The sequence below is a fragment of the Paramormyrops kingsleyae genome, chromosome 24 (assembly GCF_048594095.1).
Source record: "Paramormyrops kingsleyae isolate MSU_618 chromosome 24, PKINGS_0.4, whole genome shotgun sequence".
Classification (NCBI taxonomy): Eukaryota; Metazoa; Chordata; class Actinopteri; order Osteoglossiformes; family Mormyridae; genus Paramormyrops; species Paramormyrops kingsleyae.
Window position 1 is genome coordinate 8,282,778 of NC_132820.1, and position 18,724 is coordinate 8,301,501.

Genomic DNA, 18,724 nt, shown 5'->3' on the forward strand with positions numbered 1-18,724 from the left:
TCCGCGTGTGCTCAGGGAAAGTCGCCTGCCGATAATTTTCTAATTTAACAGTCAATGTGATGTCATTGTGAGGGGGAGACGCCAGGGAGCGTCTTAATTCGCCATCTATTGCGCTCACTCCATCTTCAGTCCATCCCTCCCCCGGCTCCCGTCGGACAGAGCGGCAGACGCACGCACTACCGTCCCTGGACCATTCAGTGGGTCACCACTATCCAAGAAAAACAACTACAGGTGAAAGTAATAACCGTAATAAATAAAGCGGCTGTCGGAGAGGATCGCGGAAAGGGCGACGGAAGAAGGTGGGATATTATTTACGGAGGATAATGCGTGAAAGTCGCCTTCGCTGCTGTCGGAGAATCGGAATAGAGCAAGCGGTGGATGGGGTGACATACCCCACAAGGAGGTGCCGAAGCTGGCCCGCCGGGTGGTGCGCGTCCTGGACCGGTCTCCGGTGCTGACGGGCGAGATCCGGAGAGGGGGGAAGGAGACAGGATGCAGGGGGTGACGGTGACCGGAGAGGCGCCCATTCTGAATGGTGGCGGGAGGGAGGAGGTAAGGGAAATAAGTGTATTTTTGTTGGTTTGTAGATATAGATGTTTATTTGGGTTTGTGTGTGTTTCTCTGTGTGTAATGGGGGAGGGGAATTTGTTTATCTTTGTCCCTGGAATTTTAATCGTCACGTCTGTTTTTGTTGTTGTTGCTGCGGAATATTAAAAATGTATTTGAAATACACTGTGCTATTGTAATCGGAATATTTATTTGGTATCTAGTATGATAATATCGATTACGTTACGAGGTTCCTTCATGTCGTCACAGAAAATGTGCTGCATAGAAATTAGGTGAAGGGGAAATGAATGATGGGGAATGACTTCAAGAGTTTTGAACCGCTGCGATTTTTCTACCTTATTGCGTGCATGTTTCCATATATACGCGATTATCGTTTATCAAATTATTGACATTGCATGTTTGACAATATACATAAATAGGTATATTTTTCACGCGGAGTTAATGCACCTGTTTATGTCATCACTCGTCTATACTTTTTCTAAAAATTATTTCGAGTGGTAGTGGTTGTGGGGTATGGGAGAAGACGGGAGCGCGCTTCTCATCAAACTGTGAACACCGGCTGTATGGGGACGAAGAATCGGGGTCAGCTTTTTCCCATACGAGGTTAATTCGCATGGTCAGAGCAGCTCGCTCTGTCGTCTGTAGGTACCCATAATAATATCTCAGGGGCGCACTTATCGCCTTGGTGCGTCGCTATTGCATCAGAATCACTACGCCGAATGACGGCTGTTCTTTAATCAGCTCCGCCGGCGCTTTGCTGGCTGTTCCCTGTCCTCTTCTCGTACCATCACGCTCCCGGTGTTTCCCCCTCTCATCCACTGCTCCTGCATTGCAGTCGACGACGGTACCCCATCACCGCTACTTCCATTACCGACCCAACGCCCCAATCGCTTTTTCAAACCATAAAAAAATATTCCATGTTTATGTATTGCCTATCATCCTCCTTCACACTGGGACATGGCCGCTGAATGTTTATGTCTGGCTGGCACGAAAATTTTATGTTCCAAAACTACCAATCGAGTAAAAAACAACGCAAATGGAATCGGTCTGAATAATAATAATAATAATAATAATACGCCAGAATGTTGTTATGAGTGGACGTCTGTGGTCTTGGTGAGGACTAGGAGGGGGTGAAAGAATTACAATAAAGATTCTGCAAATATAAATATTAGACAACATAGGCCTAATATTATAACATTGTATAATAACTGTATTTATATTTAGGCATACAGTTAGTACGTTTTTTGGTGCTACCCAGAAATATCTAGTAAACTATAGAGCAGAGCCCAAACATAACTTTTTTTCATAATAACTAGATAGAATTACCAAATGCACATTTTTAGGTGGCTTGTTGCCATTTTTCATCTTGTTTTAGTGATAACAGCACACAAAAGTCCCCTCCCCCAATTTGCCTGTGATTGATGTACATAGGAACCTTTTGTAAATTAGCATAAGAACCTAATCAATATGAATTAAAGAAACCCAGTTCCTTTTGAACCTATGTGACAATTACCACAAGCAACTAGAAGAGTCTCGACCAACCAATCAGATGTTAGCCCTTCCTCATCTAGTTGCTTTGACCCACCTCCTCTACAATCTGATTGGTTTAGAACTTGTCTGACAACTACCACAGGATCTATGAAGCACACTGCTCTGTATCGTGCTTAAGTCCTATTGATCCAATTATGTAAATACAGTGCAGGGAGTAAATGTAGTTCAAAGACTCTGCCAGTATTTGTAGACAGGAATCCACATTAGTTGCTTTTGTCATCACATAATCTGGATTTTTTTTTTGTTCTACAAACTAATGACAGAGGGGATGTGACACAATGGACTTGGTATCAATTGTCAGTCTTTAAAAAGGAACAAAACTGACAGTAACTCCGCATGACGGAAAACACTAGCACTTCTCCCTCAGATCAGGCTTATATTTCCAGAACAGAATCCTTTTTTTTTTTCCTTCTTGTGAAACATTCATCCATTGGACGGAAGCCTCCAGACCGTGCCCGCGTATGTCAGGCGTGCCTCACCGAGAGGTTTAATGTTGCTGGAGTGACTGCATTTGTCTTTGGCCTGGAGCCCAGCAGTGGGGGGATTGAGCTTGACCGTTATGTTAATAACAGGAAATACAAGTGGAGACGAGCTGGAGAGGAGGGACGTGTGAGTCTGCGGTGCAGGACAGAAGGATGTGGGGAAGCGTGCGGCTGATGCGTATGCTGAGTATTATAGGATGTATATATGCTGAAAGCCGTAAGATCTCTAGGAGAGTTTAGTAGTCATGGGAACGGCCAAAGTCACACTCAGAGGTGCCACCGGTGGTGACCTACCTTTCTGGCACAGGTCACACGGTACAGTGACACTGAAAGCGGGGTGCTAAATGAGAAAGGTGGCATTATTGTCACGTCGTTTTCCCTCCAATTAAGCTCCTAGTGCCTCAAGTCAAAGTATCTTCATTGTCATCTTCAGCCACGTCATCCACGGGTCATAGGCTGAGAAGAAATGGAGATGTGTATAGGAGACGGATAAAAGACAGAAAAAATACAGTTGCACAAAAGGGGAATGAAATTGAATGGACAGGGACGTACAATGAATAGAATCAAACTGAATTCTATGTATAATAAATATAATTACAATTTGTGGTCATTGAAACATACACAACTGAAAGCCAAACATGAGTCTCCCTCATACCACATGCTAGTAGGATGATGCTGAAGATCATTTGATGCAGACGAGAGGCCAACATGGAATGGGAATTTTCCATGGCACAGGCTGGATTCAGGAATGGTGGACGAACAAGTGGGTCCAAGCAACCAGAGGAGGCAGGACCAACCAATCAGACGTCTTGGTCCCACCTCATCTAGTCGCTTTAACCCACCTCCTCTACAATGCTTATTAGGGAAGTTAAGGAGGAATGAAAAGATGCTGGCTAATTTTGGGCAGCATAGGACTGGCTAACACTTTGGGTTGTAGACCGCTTTTGTCTTGGAACAATCATCGATAACAAAGGATCCAGCTGTCAAGGAAAATGCTACAGAATGGGACACAGCTGAGCTGACAAGCCTCCAAGAACCTAGAAAGAGAGTCTCTGACAGTACTGACGTGTCTAAAAACAAAGACGAGAATTATTCAGAAAGTGGTATTTTCTGTCATTATTTAAGGATGTGAAAACCGGACAATGAAGGAACAGGGCAGGAGTATTGATGCCTTTGAACTTTGGTTCTGGCTGTAATGGACATTAAGGAAGGCAGATAAGTATATTCCTGACTCTACTCAAAGCACAAAATTACCAGATTGTTCTTATTTTGGGCACAGAATTGGACTATTTATTTGACGAGTTCAAACTAGAATGGTACAATCAGCAACATGACTCAGGCTTTGGACTGGTGATAGAAACTTCCGGAATAATGCTGAGGAGTGTTGTCTGCACAATCACGAGGTGTTGGCTTTGACTTGACAGCAAATGTTTTTTATTAACAGATAAAAATCGAGAGCTGTGACGCTCTGTCAAGGAGATGCAGCATTTACTCTAAATTCCATGCACTGCATTCGTGTGTCGCTTTTTGTAAGTGCGCTGTGATTGGTTGGTTTTAAGTCTTCTTGCAAGCGCCCTATCAATAAAGGTGGATGACCGGTCAGACACGCCCTGCGGGACAGATGAGCGTGCTTCTGATTGATTGGCAGTTCGACTAACAAATCATGCGACAGCTTGGACATAAACAGTTTGAAAAGGTGATAAATGACAGGAAAAATAATGTTCGTCCCCGCTGCACGACGCCACCAGACGCTGTCAGTATGGAAGCAAATAATTAATTATCCAAGATGCATATAAAGTTAAAGAAAGGTTTAAATGAGTCGTCCCTGTGATGCATAGCTGCATGATGTAATGTGCTAAACTATTAGCTAGGGTGTGTTACATATATGCATGCCACTGTATTTTCTCATTATAACCAAGTCTTTCAGGATCGTTCTGAAGTCATGCCACACTATTCCTTAAAATAGATTTCTCTGAGATGGATGAAGGAATGAGAGCAGGGAGGGGATTTGATACAGTGGCAAACAAAGTAGAAAAGCCTTTTTTTTTTATTCTTCATTCCAATTCTCCTCCCCGGAGACACACTTCCTTGACTCATCTCTCCCTCCCTCCTTCCCTCTCTTTCATCCTCTCCTCCGGAGCCTCGAGCTCTGCTTTCTCACTCTCTCGTCTTCCGCCCATGCGCACCCCTGCTCCTCCCCGGCTGCTTCTCGCACCTTCTGGAAAGTCACGTCTCCCGTTTCGTAACGGGAAAGTGGGATCCAGAGGTGCGGCGATGAGAGTTGAAAGTCGGCCATCTTCGCCCTGAAGTAGCCGCATGCCCCCGAACACAAGGTCGACCACCTTGGCCGTGTCTGTCTCTTTAAAACTCTAGACGAGTATTACTCATCATAAACAGAGACATTATACAGCCAAGGCATCATTTCCAAGTAGCTAAAAGAATGCACGTGGGCGTCCTCTGGATTGCACCACCGTCATATTGTATCATGGATGCACAACGTTGGAAATGCAGCGAACCCCAAGCCCTGTTCCCTGTCTGTTACCCAGGGTCACTAAGCTAACTTCGCAGCTTCTGTTACAGCTTGATCAATAGCCAGGGAGACAGAAGGAGAGAGAGAGAGACGGGAGAATGAGGTTCGGAACGTATGATGCTGGGTTTTGCTGCTAATGGTGTGCGGATGCTGCGATTCCCGTCACGCCTCGTCGAGCGCCTTTCCTGCGACCTCTTCCTGCGGCCCGCCGCACCTCTGGGCATGACGCTCGTTTCAGTCCCTGTGGCCCGGGTTTCTGTCAGCTTCCCAGATCTGCCGTCCGCAGGTAAGGCGGTGATTTGCGGACGGTAGAGAGAGGGCACTCGCATCCCGCGAGGGTGCCTCCTGTTGTATCATCCACCAAAACACTCGACCTGAATTGCCCCGGTCATCTATCCGGGTGGCTCAAATCGTCGCTTTTGGCTAAAAGTGTTTTGTTGTGAAGCAGCCGTGCGATGGTAAAATTACAAGCGCGTGGGCGTGAGTTGTTTTGGCGTGGATCGAGGTTCGTTCTTAGCTTCCCCTTCATGGGGAGATTGCTGACTGGCCATTTAGCAGGCGTCCGCCGCTAATCGCTCTCCCTCGCACGCTCGTTTGGCCTCGCACGCTCGTTTGCCCTTCGCTCGTCACCTTGCTTCTGCAGAAGCCATATTTTTGGAGGTCTTTTCCAGGACAGTCAAAATAGGTTGACTCAAAGTAATAGCCTCTTTAACCCCCCCTCCCCCCCCAACCACCAAAAGCTATCTGCACTCTGCCTGTTGTCATAATGTAAATACGGAATATTACGGTTGCTGTGGTGATCAGCGGTAACGCCAAGCATGGATGCAATAGCTAAGAATGCACACAGACGTTCCCCAGCTAGTGAATATATATAATTTTATATATATATATAAAATGTGTGTTTGTGTGTGTGTTTTTTTATCCAAAGTTATTTCTGTTGCCCGCGGATACGCAGGCTCTCTCCAAACAACTTCAGGGAATTACAGGAGAGAGTCGACTTCCACCCTCCAGGAAACTTGAGCCTGTCCTTGATGGTAGAGATGTGGGGCAGAGGCCCTCCCAGGTAGTTGGTGCGCCACCTCTAGGTCGGATGCTCCCATCCTGACCCTTGTATCTGCTCCCGCATGGGGGTACTAATCTTTTCACCCCCCACCACCTCTAAAATAACGCTGCCGAATCTCACAATCCCATCCCAGTGTCTTTGTACCCCCTTCAGGGGTGGTGACCCCTATTTTAGGAACCCCTCTGCTATGGCATGTCAGCCGTATCCTTCATCATCTTCATCAGGAGTTGAAAGCAAGCTGGAAGTCCTCTCCCAGAATGCATTTCTTCTGACCACACCTCTGAGTCTGCCCATATCCACTCTCTTTTAGGAAGGACAAGCCCTCTTAGTCGGATATTGGTGCACACACACACACACGCGTTCGCACTAATGCACCTCTCGCATTTCCTCTCCCTCACATATCTGGCTTATCTCTGCCGTCGGGGGGATTCCGCCACGCAGGATCGACGGAGCCAAGGATCCATCCTAAAAGCAGCTAAATAATTTATCTGCCCGCGGGGCTCCAGTGGCACCCGGCGGCGTGCCCGTCTGCTGCCCGCTGCGGCCAAACCTCAGCCTCGCTCTCGCCCAGACGCCACGGGCTGGAAGCTATAAACCCTGGACCTGCTCTCGTTCTGCTCTCCCAATTCAGATGGGGGCCGTTCACGTTTCTGCCGCGGTTTGGCAAAATCCATAAATGCTATGACTGTGGGTTTGGCACTTTTCACAGTCCGGTAAAAGCCAGGAATCTCCCAGCATGCTTTGGGAAATTCTCTCACCTGTGTGTGTGTGTGTGTGTGTTATTGGCCAGTAGTATCACTAGAGATTTATGAAAAGGGGGGGCTAAGCCTTACCTGGGGGGGGGTATGAATGAGAACGCGCTATTTGAACTAATTGGGGTGGATTTATTCGGGCGGGCCTAAAGCCTCCCTACAACAGGCCTAGCAACACCCCTGTGATTGGCTAGTCTAGGCGTAAGATACGCTGACCCCTCAGGACCAGGGCTGAGGATCACCTGGCGTCGGCAAAGGTGCAGACCGGGGTGGCACAGCCGTCTAACAGCAGAGAGGTTCAGGAGCATGACGTGTGGCTGTTACCTTTGAATTCGGGGGACGGTCTGACTCATGTAAAGGATCTTGAGAAAGGTGGTGGCCACTATTTTTTTTTGGGGGGGGGGGGCATTTTTTCGAGTGTCTCTGGCGTACGGATGCCCATCTCGCTGTGAGGCTGTCATTAAGCCAGACTCTTAATGTCGTCTCGATTAATAATTGATCGACGATAATGTATCCCGCTCTGTTGCGCTTGTGGGGGCGGGCGGGGTTTAGCTGCGACTTTCAGCCACCCTCTGAATAGTACAGCCCGTGTCACTACCTGAATCCTTATACCTCACACCCCTGTTTAGTGACAGCCTAAGGTGTGAAACTGTCCCATAGGGCGGCGATAGAGAGACCCAGCGAGGGGTTCTGTCTTGCTCGCTCTTCATGAAACGCACATTAAGCTGATAGCTGGATGCATCTGAGCCACTGTTTCCGACTCCATGGCTACTTTTACTTTCGTCTTCTGGATTTTTATCTGCTATTTTGAAATTGAGCTCTATTGTCTAAATTGCCTTATAAGGTATCGTCCAATTAAACAGCATACAGGCCACTCAGTTTATCATACATAATGTCAGATTTGGGTTCTGTTTTATCTTGCTTCGTTCGCCCTCCTCCTCCCTCCTTCCATCTTGTTCTCTCTCTCTACCCATAATCCACTTAATTTCATTGATTCACTTTCCCTTTAATAGTCCTGTAGCTGAGCTGCTTCCAGTAATTGCCCGTCATTATAAACATACATGCAAATAGCAAATCAGCATTCAGTTCGAACACACGCAGGCAGAATTAACCTCCCAAATCCGTTCTTTATAGAGTACCTGACAACTCAACCAAGGGCATGCCTCACCCTGGGTGGGGGGGTGGGGGAGGGGTGCCGTTGCCCCTGTGTTATCCTGCATTTCACTGATTGCCGTGGTTTGGGTTACACCGGAGAAGGAAAGTCTTCCATCCTCTGGAAACCGCCCACTGGGGAGTAGTCTGCTTTTCACAACTTCATTTTTCCCTTCCTGTTATCTTTCACAGTTTAGAACATTGGCTGCATGCAAAAGTTTTTCATTTGCATAAAATGTAGCTAAATCACACTGGATTAACACCTTCCCTTTCTCTCTCCCTCTCTTTCTCTTCCTTGTTATCCTGTCTTTTTTTCCCCTGGTCCCTCTTCCTCCTACATAATGACTAACCCTAACCCTACCTATGCCCTCCATGCCCGCATTTATCCATCTTCTTACAAACCCTGCTCACCCTAACCCTAACCCTAACCCTACTTCCTATCCCCTTCCTCGACTTCTCTTGTTTTGCTCCTCCCCATAACTAACCCCACCCAAACCCCGCCCACTCATGTAACCCCACCCCAAACCCCGCCCACTCATGTAACTCCACCCAAACCCCGCCCCTCCCCTACAGCAGCGCCCCCTGAAGCAGTCCCTGAGCGGCTCCTTGTGTCGAGAGTCCCACTGGAAGTGCCTGCTGCTCACTCTGCTCATGTACGGCTGCTTCGGCACGCTGGGCTGGTGCTCCTTCTACCGCGTCACCGTCATGGCAGACGACCACGGCTCCGCCTTCTACTACGGCAGCCGCGCCCGCCTCTACCATGACAGCCCCTGCTCCAACGGCTATGTCTATATCCCGCTGGCCTTCCTGGTGATGCTCTACGCCGTCTACCTGGTGGAGTGTTGGTACTGTTACTCCAAGACAGCCACCCTGGCCAAGGTGGAGATCAGCGACGTCTACGAGCGCGTGCAGCGCCTACAGCGGGCCACGCCCTGCATCTGGTGGAAGGCCATTAGCTACCACTACGTACGGCGCACACGGCAGGTGACACGCTACCGCAACGGCGACGCCTACACCACCACGCAGGTCTACCACGAGCGCGTCAACACACATGCCGCCAGCTCCGAGTTCGACTACATCCGGCACGGCGTCAAGGACGTCTCCAAGGAGCTGCTGGGCCTGCTGGACCACCCGGCGACTCGGCTCCGCTTCACCAAGTGCTTCAGTTTTGCTAGTGCCCGCGCCGAGACCGCCTACCTCACCCAGCGTGCCCGCTTCTTTGGAGACAACGAGGGCCTGGACGACTACATGGAGGCCCGCGAGGGCATGCATCTGAAGAACGTGGACTTCCGCGAGCACATGCTGGCCTTTCCCGACCCATCTCGCCAGCCCTGGTACTCGCGGCGCCACGTCTTCTGGTTGGCGTCCATCTTCCTGCTCTCCTGGCCCCTGCGTGTGGTCTCTGAGTACCGGACAGCCTATGTGCACTACCATGTGGAAAAGCTGTTCGGGGAGGGTGAGGATGCCAACGACAACACACCCGAGGATGGGGGCTTCCGGCCCGGTGGGGAGAGCGGGGGACCTAACTACCGCATGATCTCACGGGTCAACACCGTAGACATGACCGAGCTAGAGTGGCACATCCGCTGCAACCAGCAGATGGTGCCCAGCTACTCCGAGGCCTTACTCATGGACCCGGACCCCAACGCGAACCCTGCTTTACCCACTAGGGGGAGCTCCCTGGCCAGGTTGGGGCCCCACAGTGGTGGCTACTTCCTCCAGAACTGCCCCCGCTGCAGGAGATCCCCCAGTAGCACTTCGCTGCCCTCGAGGGTGAGGGGTAGTGTCTCCATTGCGACGGCAGGGCGACCAGGGGGCCGCGGGGCCACGAGGCTGGCACCAAGCCGCAGCGGCTTCTCCCTGGGCCGCCTGCAGACGTCGCGCCACGCCTGCCTGTTCCACTCCAGGAGCTTGGGAGGCCTAGGAGCCAGGGGGGAGGACGGGGGCGGGGGGTTCCTGGGATTCGGGGCCCGACGGGATGAGGAAAGCCAGGGTGTGCTGGGGAGAGGGGGGTACGGTGATGAGGAGGAGGAGGAGGAAGAGAGGGCGTCCGAGCAGGATGTGGAGAGGGAGACGGACACTAATCGGCAAGGAGACAGACCCCCCGACTACCGCGATGCTCTGTTCTTCCCCTTGCTGATCGTCCACGGGGAGGAGAGTTGCCATGGCGAGGGAGCGCTGTGATGGAGCAGCCGCTGACAAGAACGGGCGTCCGTACCCGGAGAGAGGGACAGGGGAGGGCGAGGGCGGGTCAGGGAGACAGACACGGAGAGGAGAAACATATCGAGCCTGAGAGGAGAGAGACAGGCGGAGGAACGGGACGCGAATGTCAGGGGAGGAGGGAGGAGGAGCTTTCAGAGCTCGGGGGACAAGTAATAACCGTGACAGGCTGTCTTCCGAAGATGGACGAACAGGAGGGGCTTTGCACTAAAGGGAATCACGCGGGTGAGCTAATGGTGAATGCAGAGTGGCTCGGTAAAGCTGCCTGTGAATGTAAACCTCACACCAGAGCAGAAGATGACAGGTCTGACACCAGCTAGTTCTGCAGGTGGAGACTGTCGTCTGGTGACGCTTGAGGTGTAAACGTGAGGATCGCTAATGCAGGACTGCTTCGGCCTACCGTCCGCTGGCATTCGGGCACTTCCCCGGTGGTGACCTTTGACCTTTCGCGTTTAATCTACGCCAAAATGAATGGATTCCACCCCATTCATCTCTGGACAACATCGCCTTAAATCGGCGTCATCTTCAGAACGATCCTGGCCCTTTACGTCACGCTAGACGACTTTTTCGGTTCTGGGGGGAACAAAAGCAGAAAAGTCGTACGATTTGTCGCCAGTGGTGACTATGGTTCGCCCAGAAACTGCTCTCTTTGTGGGGTCGGGAGTGAGCAGAATGAGCTCGGCCCCGAACACATGCACTGTCCAAGACTGACACGTTCACGCAGACAGATTGTACACACATTACTCTGTTTCGAAACGAGGCAACAAGGACTTTAGTGTCTCCTGGATACAGCACAAAGCGTCTGTGGAATAGCACCCATAAAATGAAACGTACAGACTCTGTGCGGAGCAAGTGTAGTATGTGCCTGCAGTGAACTGCTTGGGGACAGGCACCCCCTCCCCCAATCACCACCCCCGGGATCATCACCAGGTGCACAGGGGACGGCTTTTAGGGTTATGGGTTCTCGTTCTCATGCTATGATTTTTTTTTTTCCCCCTGCATTTAAATTGAAATGGTAAACAAGACTGAGCACAGGTAAACGAAACAGACTCTCAGAGGGATAGGAGGATCTGGAATGGCGAAGGAGGGAGAGAGACGTGGGGAGGGAGGGGGGGGGATGAAACATTCTACCCGCTGCCTTGCATAAGCTTGTCACTGCTTTCTTCCGATCTTTTTTAAAAGCGTTCTTTTGTACGTTCCTTTGCTATGCCGTTCAGCTATAAATGTTGTCCGCTCGCCAGGGCTGTAGAATGTTGTGATACTCATGAATGTGGTGAAGCACATGGCTTCGAACCTGCAACCCCACGCACACAACCGCCACCCCCTGTGCCGCACAGTCACCAGTCGCTCGGCCTGCTGGGAAGGCAAGTCCCTCCGGAGCGCCGTGGGGTTCCTTCATACATCAGGTGGTTTTTAGGTCTGGCCCTCGTCCTGAATGCACACGTGATTTTTATACCAGCCAGATGTAGAGATCACTGCTGGTGGTGGGGCGGGGGGGGCATACACCCAGAGCGCCCCCTGGTGGAACACACAGGAATGTCTCGCAGTGGGAGGGGCAGTCCTGTAAGCCCCTCCCTCCAGGAACATCATTCACCATCTCCCAGATCTGTGTTCAGTTAAGACCTTAACACGCTAAGGCATGTTTGTGAATTCGCGCACACACACGTATGGTTAAGAAGCACGAGATGGAGGCTTCCTGTCTCCCTAAGCATGGAGATTAGCCTACAAAACGTATGCAAGCACATGCAAATGCAGCAAAACAGACACAAACAAAGCACAAATAAGCACGCAGGAGGAGTGAGAGTGGGGGCAGTGCCTCTGTGAGCTGCACCAGAAGCTGCGTTCAGAACCTTAGGCGTCGCTGAAGGCCCTCGTACCATGATCACATCACTGCTTCTCTGAACACCGGTAGAGGCCATTAGACCACTTAACATAACACAGATGTTGTCATCTGCCTCCACACATTCTGGAACCTTCCGTGGCCTCTTTTCGGGTTCAGAGTCACCGCGCGTAAAAGTCTCCTCCTCCGAATGCCCATCGGTCCTGTCGGGTCGGCCGACATGGGGTGCGGAGCGGTCGACTGCGAGCGGGCCTTGTGACCCGTGTCACGACCCAGTGTCCTGATCATTCCCAGGATGGGTCCGGTGTGTTTATTGGAAGGGTGTCTTATGGAACGTCCGAAAGTCACTGTAGATCTGGAACAAGACAAAGGAAGGGGGGGGGGGGCAGTGTTTGTGTGTGTGTGTGTGGGGGGGGGGTAGCTTTATAGCTCAGGATCAATACTGTTACAGAGACAGTCACTGGATGTTTTTGCGAGGGAGGGCGAGTTTATTTTTGGGAATGTACTTACAGCTGGACTATAAATTCTCTTTTTCTGGTTGAGTATGAGGTTGGCCCAGTAGCTCGGGGGGGGGGGGGGTAGAGCTGTTGCCTCACGCCTCCAGAGTTCAGGGTTTGAGTCCCATCTCTGTGTATAAGGGGTTTGAATGTTTCATCCATGTTGTTTGTGTTTCATCATGCAGTCCAAAGACACACCCCTAAGTTGTCTGCAGCGTTTATATGTGCCCTGTCTAGGACAGCGTTTCTGAACCCAGTCCGTGGGAATCGCCAGCAGTCCACATCTTATCTGCCTCCTAACTCTCAACCAATCAAGAACTAAAAATACCTGGTAAAGGTGCATCGGGGCTTGGGAGGGAGCAAAAACGTGGACCGGCTGTGGGTCGGTCCACAAGCACGGCTGAGAAACACTGGCACAGGCTATTCCTCAGCCAGGTTCCTTGCATTGCCTGGGACAGACTCCCCTGTCACCCTGAGAATGATAAGCGTTTCCCAGATGGTGGAATTGGGTCTCTGTACATCTCATGGAATGGAAGTTTCTGTAACTATATTAAATTCATAAAACACTACGTTATATGAGAGAGATATTATGTCATTAATTCTCTGCACAGTCACTGACAAAGACAAGATGAGTAACTGTAACAGGTCAGCGATGTTAAAATACCTTTGGCAGTTCTATAAAGCTCTATGGCTCCCCCAGATGGCAATTATGTGAAGCACAGTATATGAATTTGGGATACATCACTCCACCTTCTAGCTGCTGATTTTGGTCTGGGTTGTGTGTTGGGGGGGCATTGCAGGGGGCACAAAGCCAGAGTACCTGGATGGGGTGCCAGGTGTGTGAATTATTAATTATATGAATCATAATCCAATAGTAAAGTGGGTTAATGATAGCATTTTCTGTCAGCGGTTCCCATTAGCAGTGATTGACAGGGTGCAGTAATCCCGCCCACATCCGTAACCACACTCTCGATTGGTTCCCATTAACGGTGATGGACAGGATGCAGTAATCCCGCCCACATCCGTATTCGCACCCATTTCTTCCATCTCACTGCTGGACTCTTAATCACCCTCGACTGAGCTTTTGTTAATTGAATAACACAGTTAATATCTATTTAAACTGAACGCCTTATTCATCCATTTATCCACCTTGTGGTTATTCCAGACAGGGTCACTGAGGGCTTGTATGTCAAGTAGGCGGGCAACTCATCCTGGCTGGTTAGGGCACGAGTACAAGCACATCTGCCATTTAGCAATGCTAGTTAGTCTAACTCTATCATTGGACTGCATGAAGAAACCAGAAGGTTTAAAAATTTCCCCTGGGATCAATAAAGTTTCTCTTATCTTATTAGAACCCCAACACTACTGGTGTGAGGCTATAGTGTTATCTGCACTCATGGGAGTTATACTTACCAAAAATGCTCTGAGGGTGGGAGGAAAAATGATTGGTTCAGAGAATAACCAATCAGATCTAATTGGTTGGTCCCGCCTACTCTAGTTGCTTGGACCCACCTCCTCTACAATCTGATTGGTTATCTCTTTGAACCAGTCATTTTCCCTTCTGCCCCCAGAACATTTCTGCATAAGTAAAACTCCCACAAGCGTTATTCACTCTGTGATGGTACCGCCTGGATGCCTTATTCAGCTTTATTTAAGGACAATTAATAATCAACTCACTGAAATAAACACCACAGTGATATCAATAGTAAATATACATAGCTAAGGTATTCTATTAATAGGATCTTTATAATATTCATTCAAATGGTCAGTGAACCCTGCATGATCTGGAGCTAATGTGAGGGTATACAGACCGCTACTTCAAATTAGTCCTGCCTTGACTGAACAGAGTCCAAGTAGCTTTTCGGGATCTACGTGATGAGACTCAGAGTTCACCCTCTGTGCCTGTGATCAGAAGGGTGTTGGTTCAAGTCTGGCCTTGGCAGGTCCTTGACCCTCAGCTCCCTGGATGCTGTGATAGGTGGCTACCTTTCGTTGCTAACTCGCTTTCACCTACTGAGGTATGAAAGGAATTTTCCCATGGGAATCTATGAAGTTTCAATTATTATCGAAATAAGGCTGTTTGACTGAAACATTATAGGTGCAGCAACTTTCACTAGGAGCTGCTGATCTGTGTGTGTGTGTGTGTGTGTTAGCATATAATACATTATGAACATTTAGTTAAAGTGACCTTGTGAGTATACAGCTGATGTCCATTACAAACTGGCCATAAACAACCCAGAGGAACAAAGGAATCAGGACCGTCGTGGTTAGAATTACGCGTGACCTTGCTGAAGGGTGCAAGCTGTCTGTATAATCGATGTGTAAGGGTAACCTTTCCGTCGAGCCTATTTTAATTTGTAGGTTCCCCTCCAATAGCTCCGCCATGGTTACCGGGCGGCACTGCCCTTGTAGATGGACCGGGACATGAAGTGAGCTCCGCGTGGCTTTCGCGATTTAAACTCGGATTAGCCTTTAACAGCCGTGTCGGGAGACGGCAGCGGACGGCCGATCTGGGAGCTGGCCGGAAGCCACGTTTGACAGTCGGTGATGTGACGCATCGTCACGTGACTCTGCCACATGGACGCACTTCAGCATATAAGGGATTAACATGACGGCAAAAGTAACAACCACCACTGTTATTGTACAATCAATTTATGACAGGTTCTCTTGGCATAAAGAAAAACGCTCATTATTTTTAAATCAAGCAAATGAGTTGAATATTTTAAAAGCTTATAAAGAATTCGTTATTCTAATGAATATCATAATAGCAAGTTGACACCATTAATATTAGTAGTAGTAACATAACTGGTAATAACACTTCAACATATGTATTAAACAAAATTATCCGGGGTCATAGTGTGATTGTAAATTAATGAAGGAAATAAATTATTTTGTGTGGATTTTATGTGTGCTGCTGCTGCTTTCCTATCGGCCGCGACAGATCATGACTGAAATGTGGGAACCGTTTGACCTTTTTTGTACTCCTCTCTCTATAACTCCGTTCCTCCACCTGCTCGCTGAACGAGGGATTGTAGATCGTCCCCGTTTTCCCTCGCCTTCTTTTCTCTCTCTCTCTCTCTCTCTTGCATCCGACTCTGTAATCCGGGTTTAGCGGATGGCCTGGTTTAAGGTTACGTTTCCTGAAGGAGGGAGAAAAAGAGAGAGAGAAGGGGAAGGAGAACGAGCGGCATAAAATTGTACCTGTGCTTCCTTTGATGAATGAGAAACCCCCTGCAACTTTGAGAAGACCACAGAAAGTAAAGCGATAGGACAGAAAAAATACGTACGGGATATAAAGAGGAGAGAGTATCGAGTGTTAATTCTTAAGCTCATTGACATTTTAATATCAGGTTCTGGTAAGTTGAGGAAGCTTTATTGTTAGAAATGCCCAGGTATTTAATATCATCTGCTAGCATCTTATAGCGTATTCTTACATGCTATGTAATAGTCCGTAGCTCTGAGCACCTGCTGTTTGTGTGCATAGTCTCTGTTTGTACGCGGTAGGCTGAATGTGGCAGCCGTCGGCGGTGGAGAGGGTTAAGGCTCAGTAAGCAGCTTGTGGGCGTCTCGGGAAGACCGGATGAGCTGGGCTGGTAGCAGGCGCGCTGCCCGTAGGCAGCAGGGCGCGTGATTAAGGACGAGCCCCAAAGTGCCCCGCTCATGTTCTCGCAGCGGCCTGGGGTTGGACTCCGACCCGATAGGAATGAATGGGAGAAATTGTTCTGGGTCACGCTGAGTCGATATACTGAGAAGTTTTGTTTCACTCGTTTATTACTGACCTCAGACCAAATGAACAGACTGCATGTTTTGGGGGGTGTGGTCATCTTTTATAACATCATATTAATACACACTGCCCTACCTCTGCTGTCTGGGATAGACGCCAGCCCCCCCACGACCCTGACCAGGATAAAAGGTTTGAAGATGGATGGATAGACAGATGGATAGACAGATGGATGGGATAATTTATATATTTATTTTTCATCTCGTCTCTCCTCCACGTCTCACTGCTTGTTGCATTATATTTTGCATTACCCTAATAGTTATGTATTTATTTAAATATTTAAACAACTAGATGTTATCACTGAATCACAGTCCACTCCTCAAAAGTACAACAGTAGGATTTGAGCAGATGGCCTTTGAACTGTGTGGCCTAATGTTTAGGGAAGTGCACTTGTCACCAAAAGATTGCTGTTTCAAATCCCTGACCAGCGAGGTTCCCTGAGCAAGGTACTGCCCCCAGTCGCTGCTACCCAGGGGCTGAATTAGCTGCCCCCTGCTATGTCACATATGGGATAAATGCAGACGACACTTTTCGTTGTTGTGCAGTGGTGTGTCAACAACTGAATTTGGTTTCCATGACGACACCTCTTGGGTTTTTCTATTGGCTGATAGTATGATTGTCTATCTTCCTGTCTCTGCTCTGCCCTGTTGTATTATAACTTTGGTCCAACACTTAATACCCCACTGACCCCATGCTTCAGCAGGGCCACCCTACTCACAGCTTTACTCACAGCCCCACCCTCCCGGCAGCTTGCGGGCGCCATGGCGACAGAGCAGCCGGATGCACTGGTGCTCGGCGCGGAGGTCCTGCTTGCGGAGGCTGCACAGGTGCAGATGCGATGCTGGGAGCAGAGCACGCAGCTGTCTGCTGCGGCCGCCCAGCTGCAGCACGAGAGCCAGGTGCTGCAGGAGCAGTGTGGCGCCGCCCTGGTGGACATGGCTGAGCTGCGCGGGAAGCTGGAGGAGCTGCTGGACACCAAGGCGGCATTTGAAGCCCGGGAGAGGCAGGCACGCAAGCTCAGCAAGCAGCTTTGAGGGGGTGGGGGTGGAGAGGAGGGTGGAGGATATGACAGGCATGCCCTGAGAGGGGGAGAGGTGGGTGACAAGCAAACTCTGAGAGGGAGAGAGGGTAACAGGGAAGCTCTGGGGGGCGGGGGGAGAGATGAGGTAGCAGGCAGGATCTGAGGTGTTGGGGGGGTGGGGGGTAGCGGGCAGGCTCTGAGGGGGTGAGAGGGAGCAAAGGGCGGGGAGGGGGGTAATTGGCAAGAAGATGGCAGGGGACAGAGGGGGTAACAGGAAAGTAGGGGGGGCAGAGGGGTAAGAGGGTCGGGAGGGAGAGGAGGGGGGGTAACAGGTAAAATTAAATGAAGATATATTTACTGGACTAGATTGGTTCAAAGTAAAATAAAGTTTCTATTTACTGAATAATGTGTAGTTTTATTGGGAAATAAACCACCTTTCCATTCGTCGCCAGATTATCAGGTTGTAAAAATAATTTCTCGGAAAAGGTCAACTTTAAAAAGCAAGAAGCTTTCTTTCTATAAACGTCAGTTATCTTGATGGAGTTTACAAGCTGTGATTAATCGCGGTAATTATTGACATTATGGATCAGTTGCCAGTTAACTATTGCAGTTCGCAGTTTTACTCGTTGACGAAGATGCAGTGATTCCTTTGCCTGAAATTCAGGTTTTGAAATGTGAAACTCTAAGATGGCCGACAGTCCTGAGGAGTAATAGCCAGCGGATTTTCTCCCACCCTCACAGGAACTAAGCCAACTTTACAGACCATCTGCGGCTTTCTGTGGCTACTGGCTACTGGCACGATTCAGGTTTCGACTGTCATGTGGGCTGTAGGATTTACTTTGTGTGTTGAGAAATAACTGAATTCATTGTGTCACCCAAGAGTCTTAGGCAACCTTTAAACGAATAATGAGCCATGTAAAACAAAGGGCTATTATATAAATAATAGAAAACAAGCACACAAAGGTTATATATAAACAGAGAAAAACAGATGGAGGACTGAAGTATTGCGCTTACTGAATACGCCTCATCACAGACAGTGATAAGAACAGAATAGCCAATATGTAAATATGCGGGCCATTTTCTGATGTCGTTTACTCAAGTGCACGTATATCCCAAATTCATCGGTAACTCTCTGCTGCCCCCTAGCTGCAAGTTTCCAAACCTCAAGAACAAGATGCTACAGAAACAGTGGCCTGTACTACGAAGCGGGGCTACTGGCTTATCGGGGTAACTTGTCGGATTTAAGGTACCACAGTTTAAATGGATTC

At 49.1% G+C, this 18,724-nt stretch overlaps 1 protein-coding gene across 2 annotated transcripts; it reads left to right on the forward strand.

Moving 5' to 3' along the window:
* Positions 1–31: 31 nt before the first annotated feature.
* Positions 32–12,519, forward strand: tmem151a (transmembrane protein 151A). 2 transcript variants are annotated; one of them, XM_023803440.2, is made up of 2 exons: positions 32–552; positions 8,674–12,519. In XM_023803440.2, exons 1-2 carry the CDS (start codon positions 493–495, stop codon positions 10,279–10,281), a joined length of 1,668 nt encoding a protein of 555 aa, XP_023659208.2. In that variant the 5' UTR covers positions 32–492; the 3' UTR covers positions 10,282–12,519. The 2 variants fall into 2 exon arrangements, with proteins under 2 accessions (XP_023659208.2, XP_023659207.2); XM_023803439.2 differs by having other exon boundaries at positions 35–552; positions 8,671–12,519.
* Positions 12,520–18,724: the final 6,205 nt, after the last annotated feature.

Excerpts from the sequence above, each read along its gene's own strand:
- tmem151a (XM_023803439.2), top strand. The coding sequence starts at position 493 with ATGCAGGGGGTGACGGTGACCGGAGAGGCGCCCATTCTGAATGGTGGC. Across the intron at positions 553-8,670 it reads ATGGTGGCGGGAGGGAGGAG|CAGCGCCCCCTGAAGCAGTC; the intron begins GTAAGGGAAATA and ends CCTCCCCTACAG.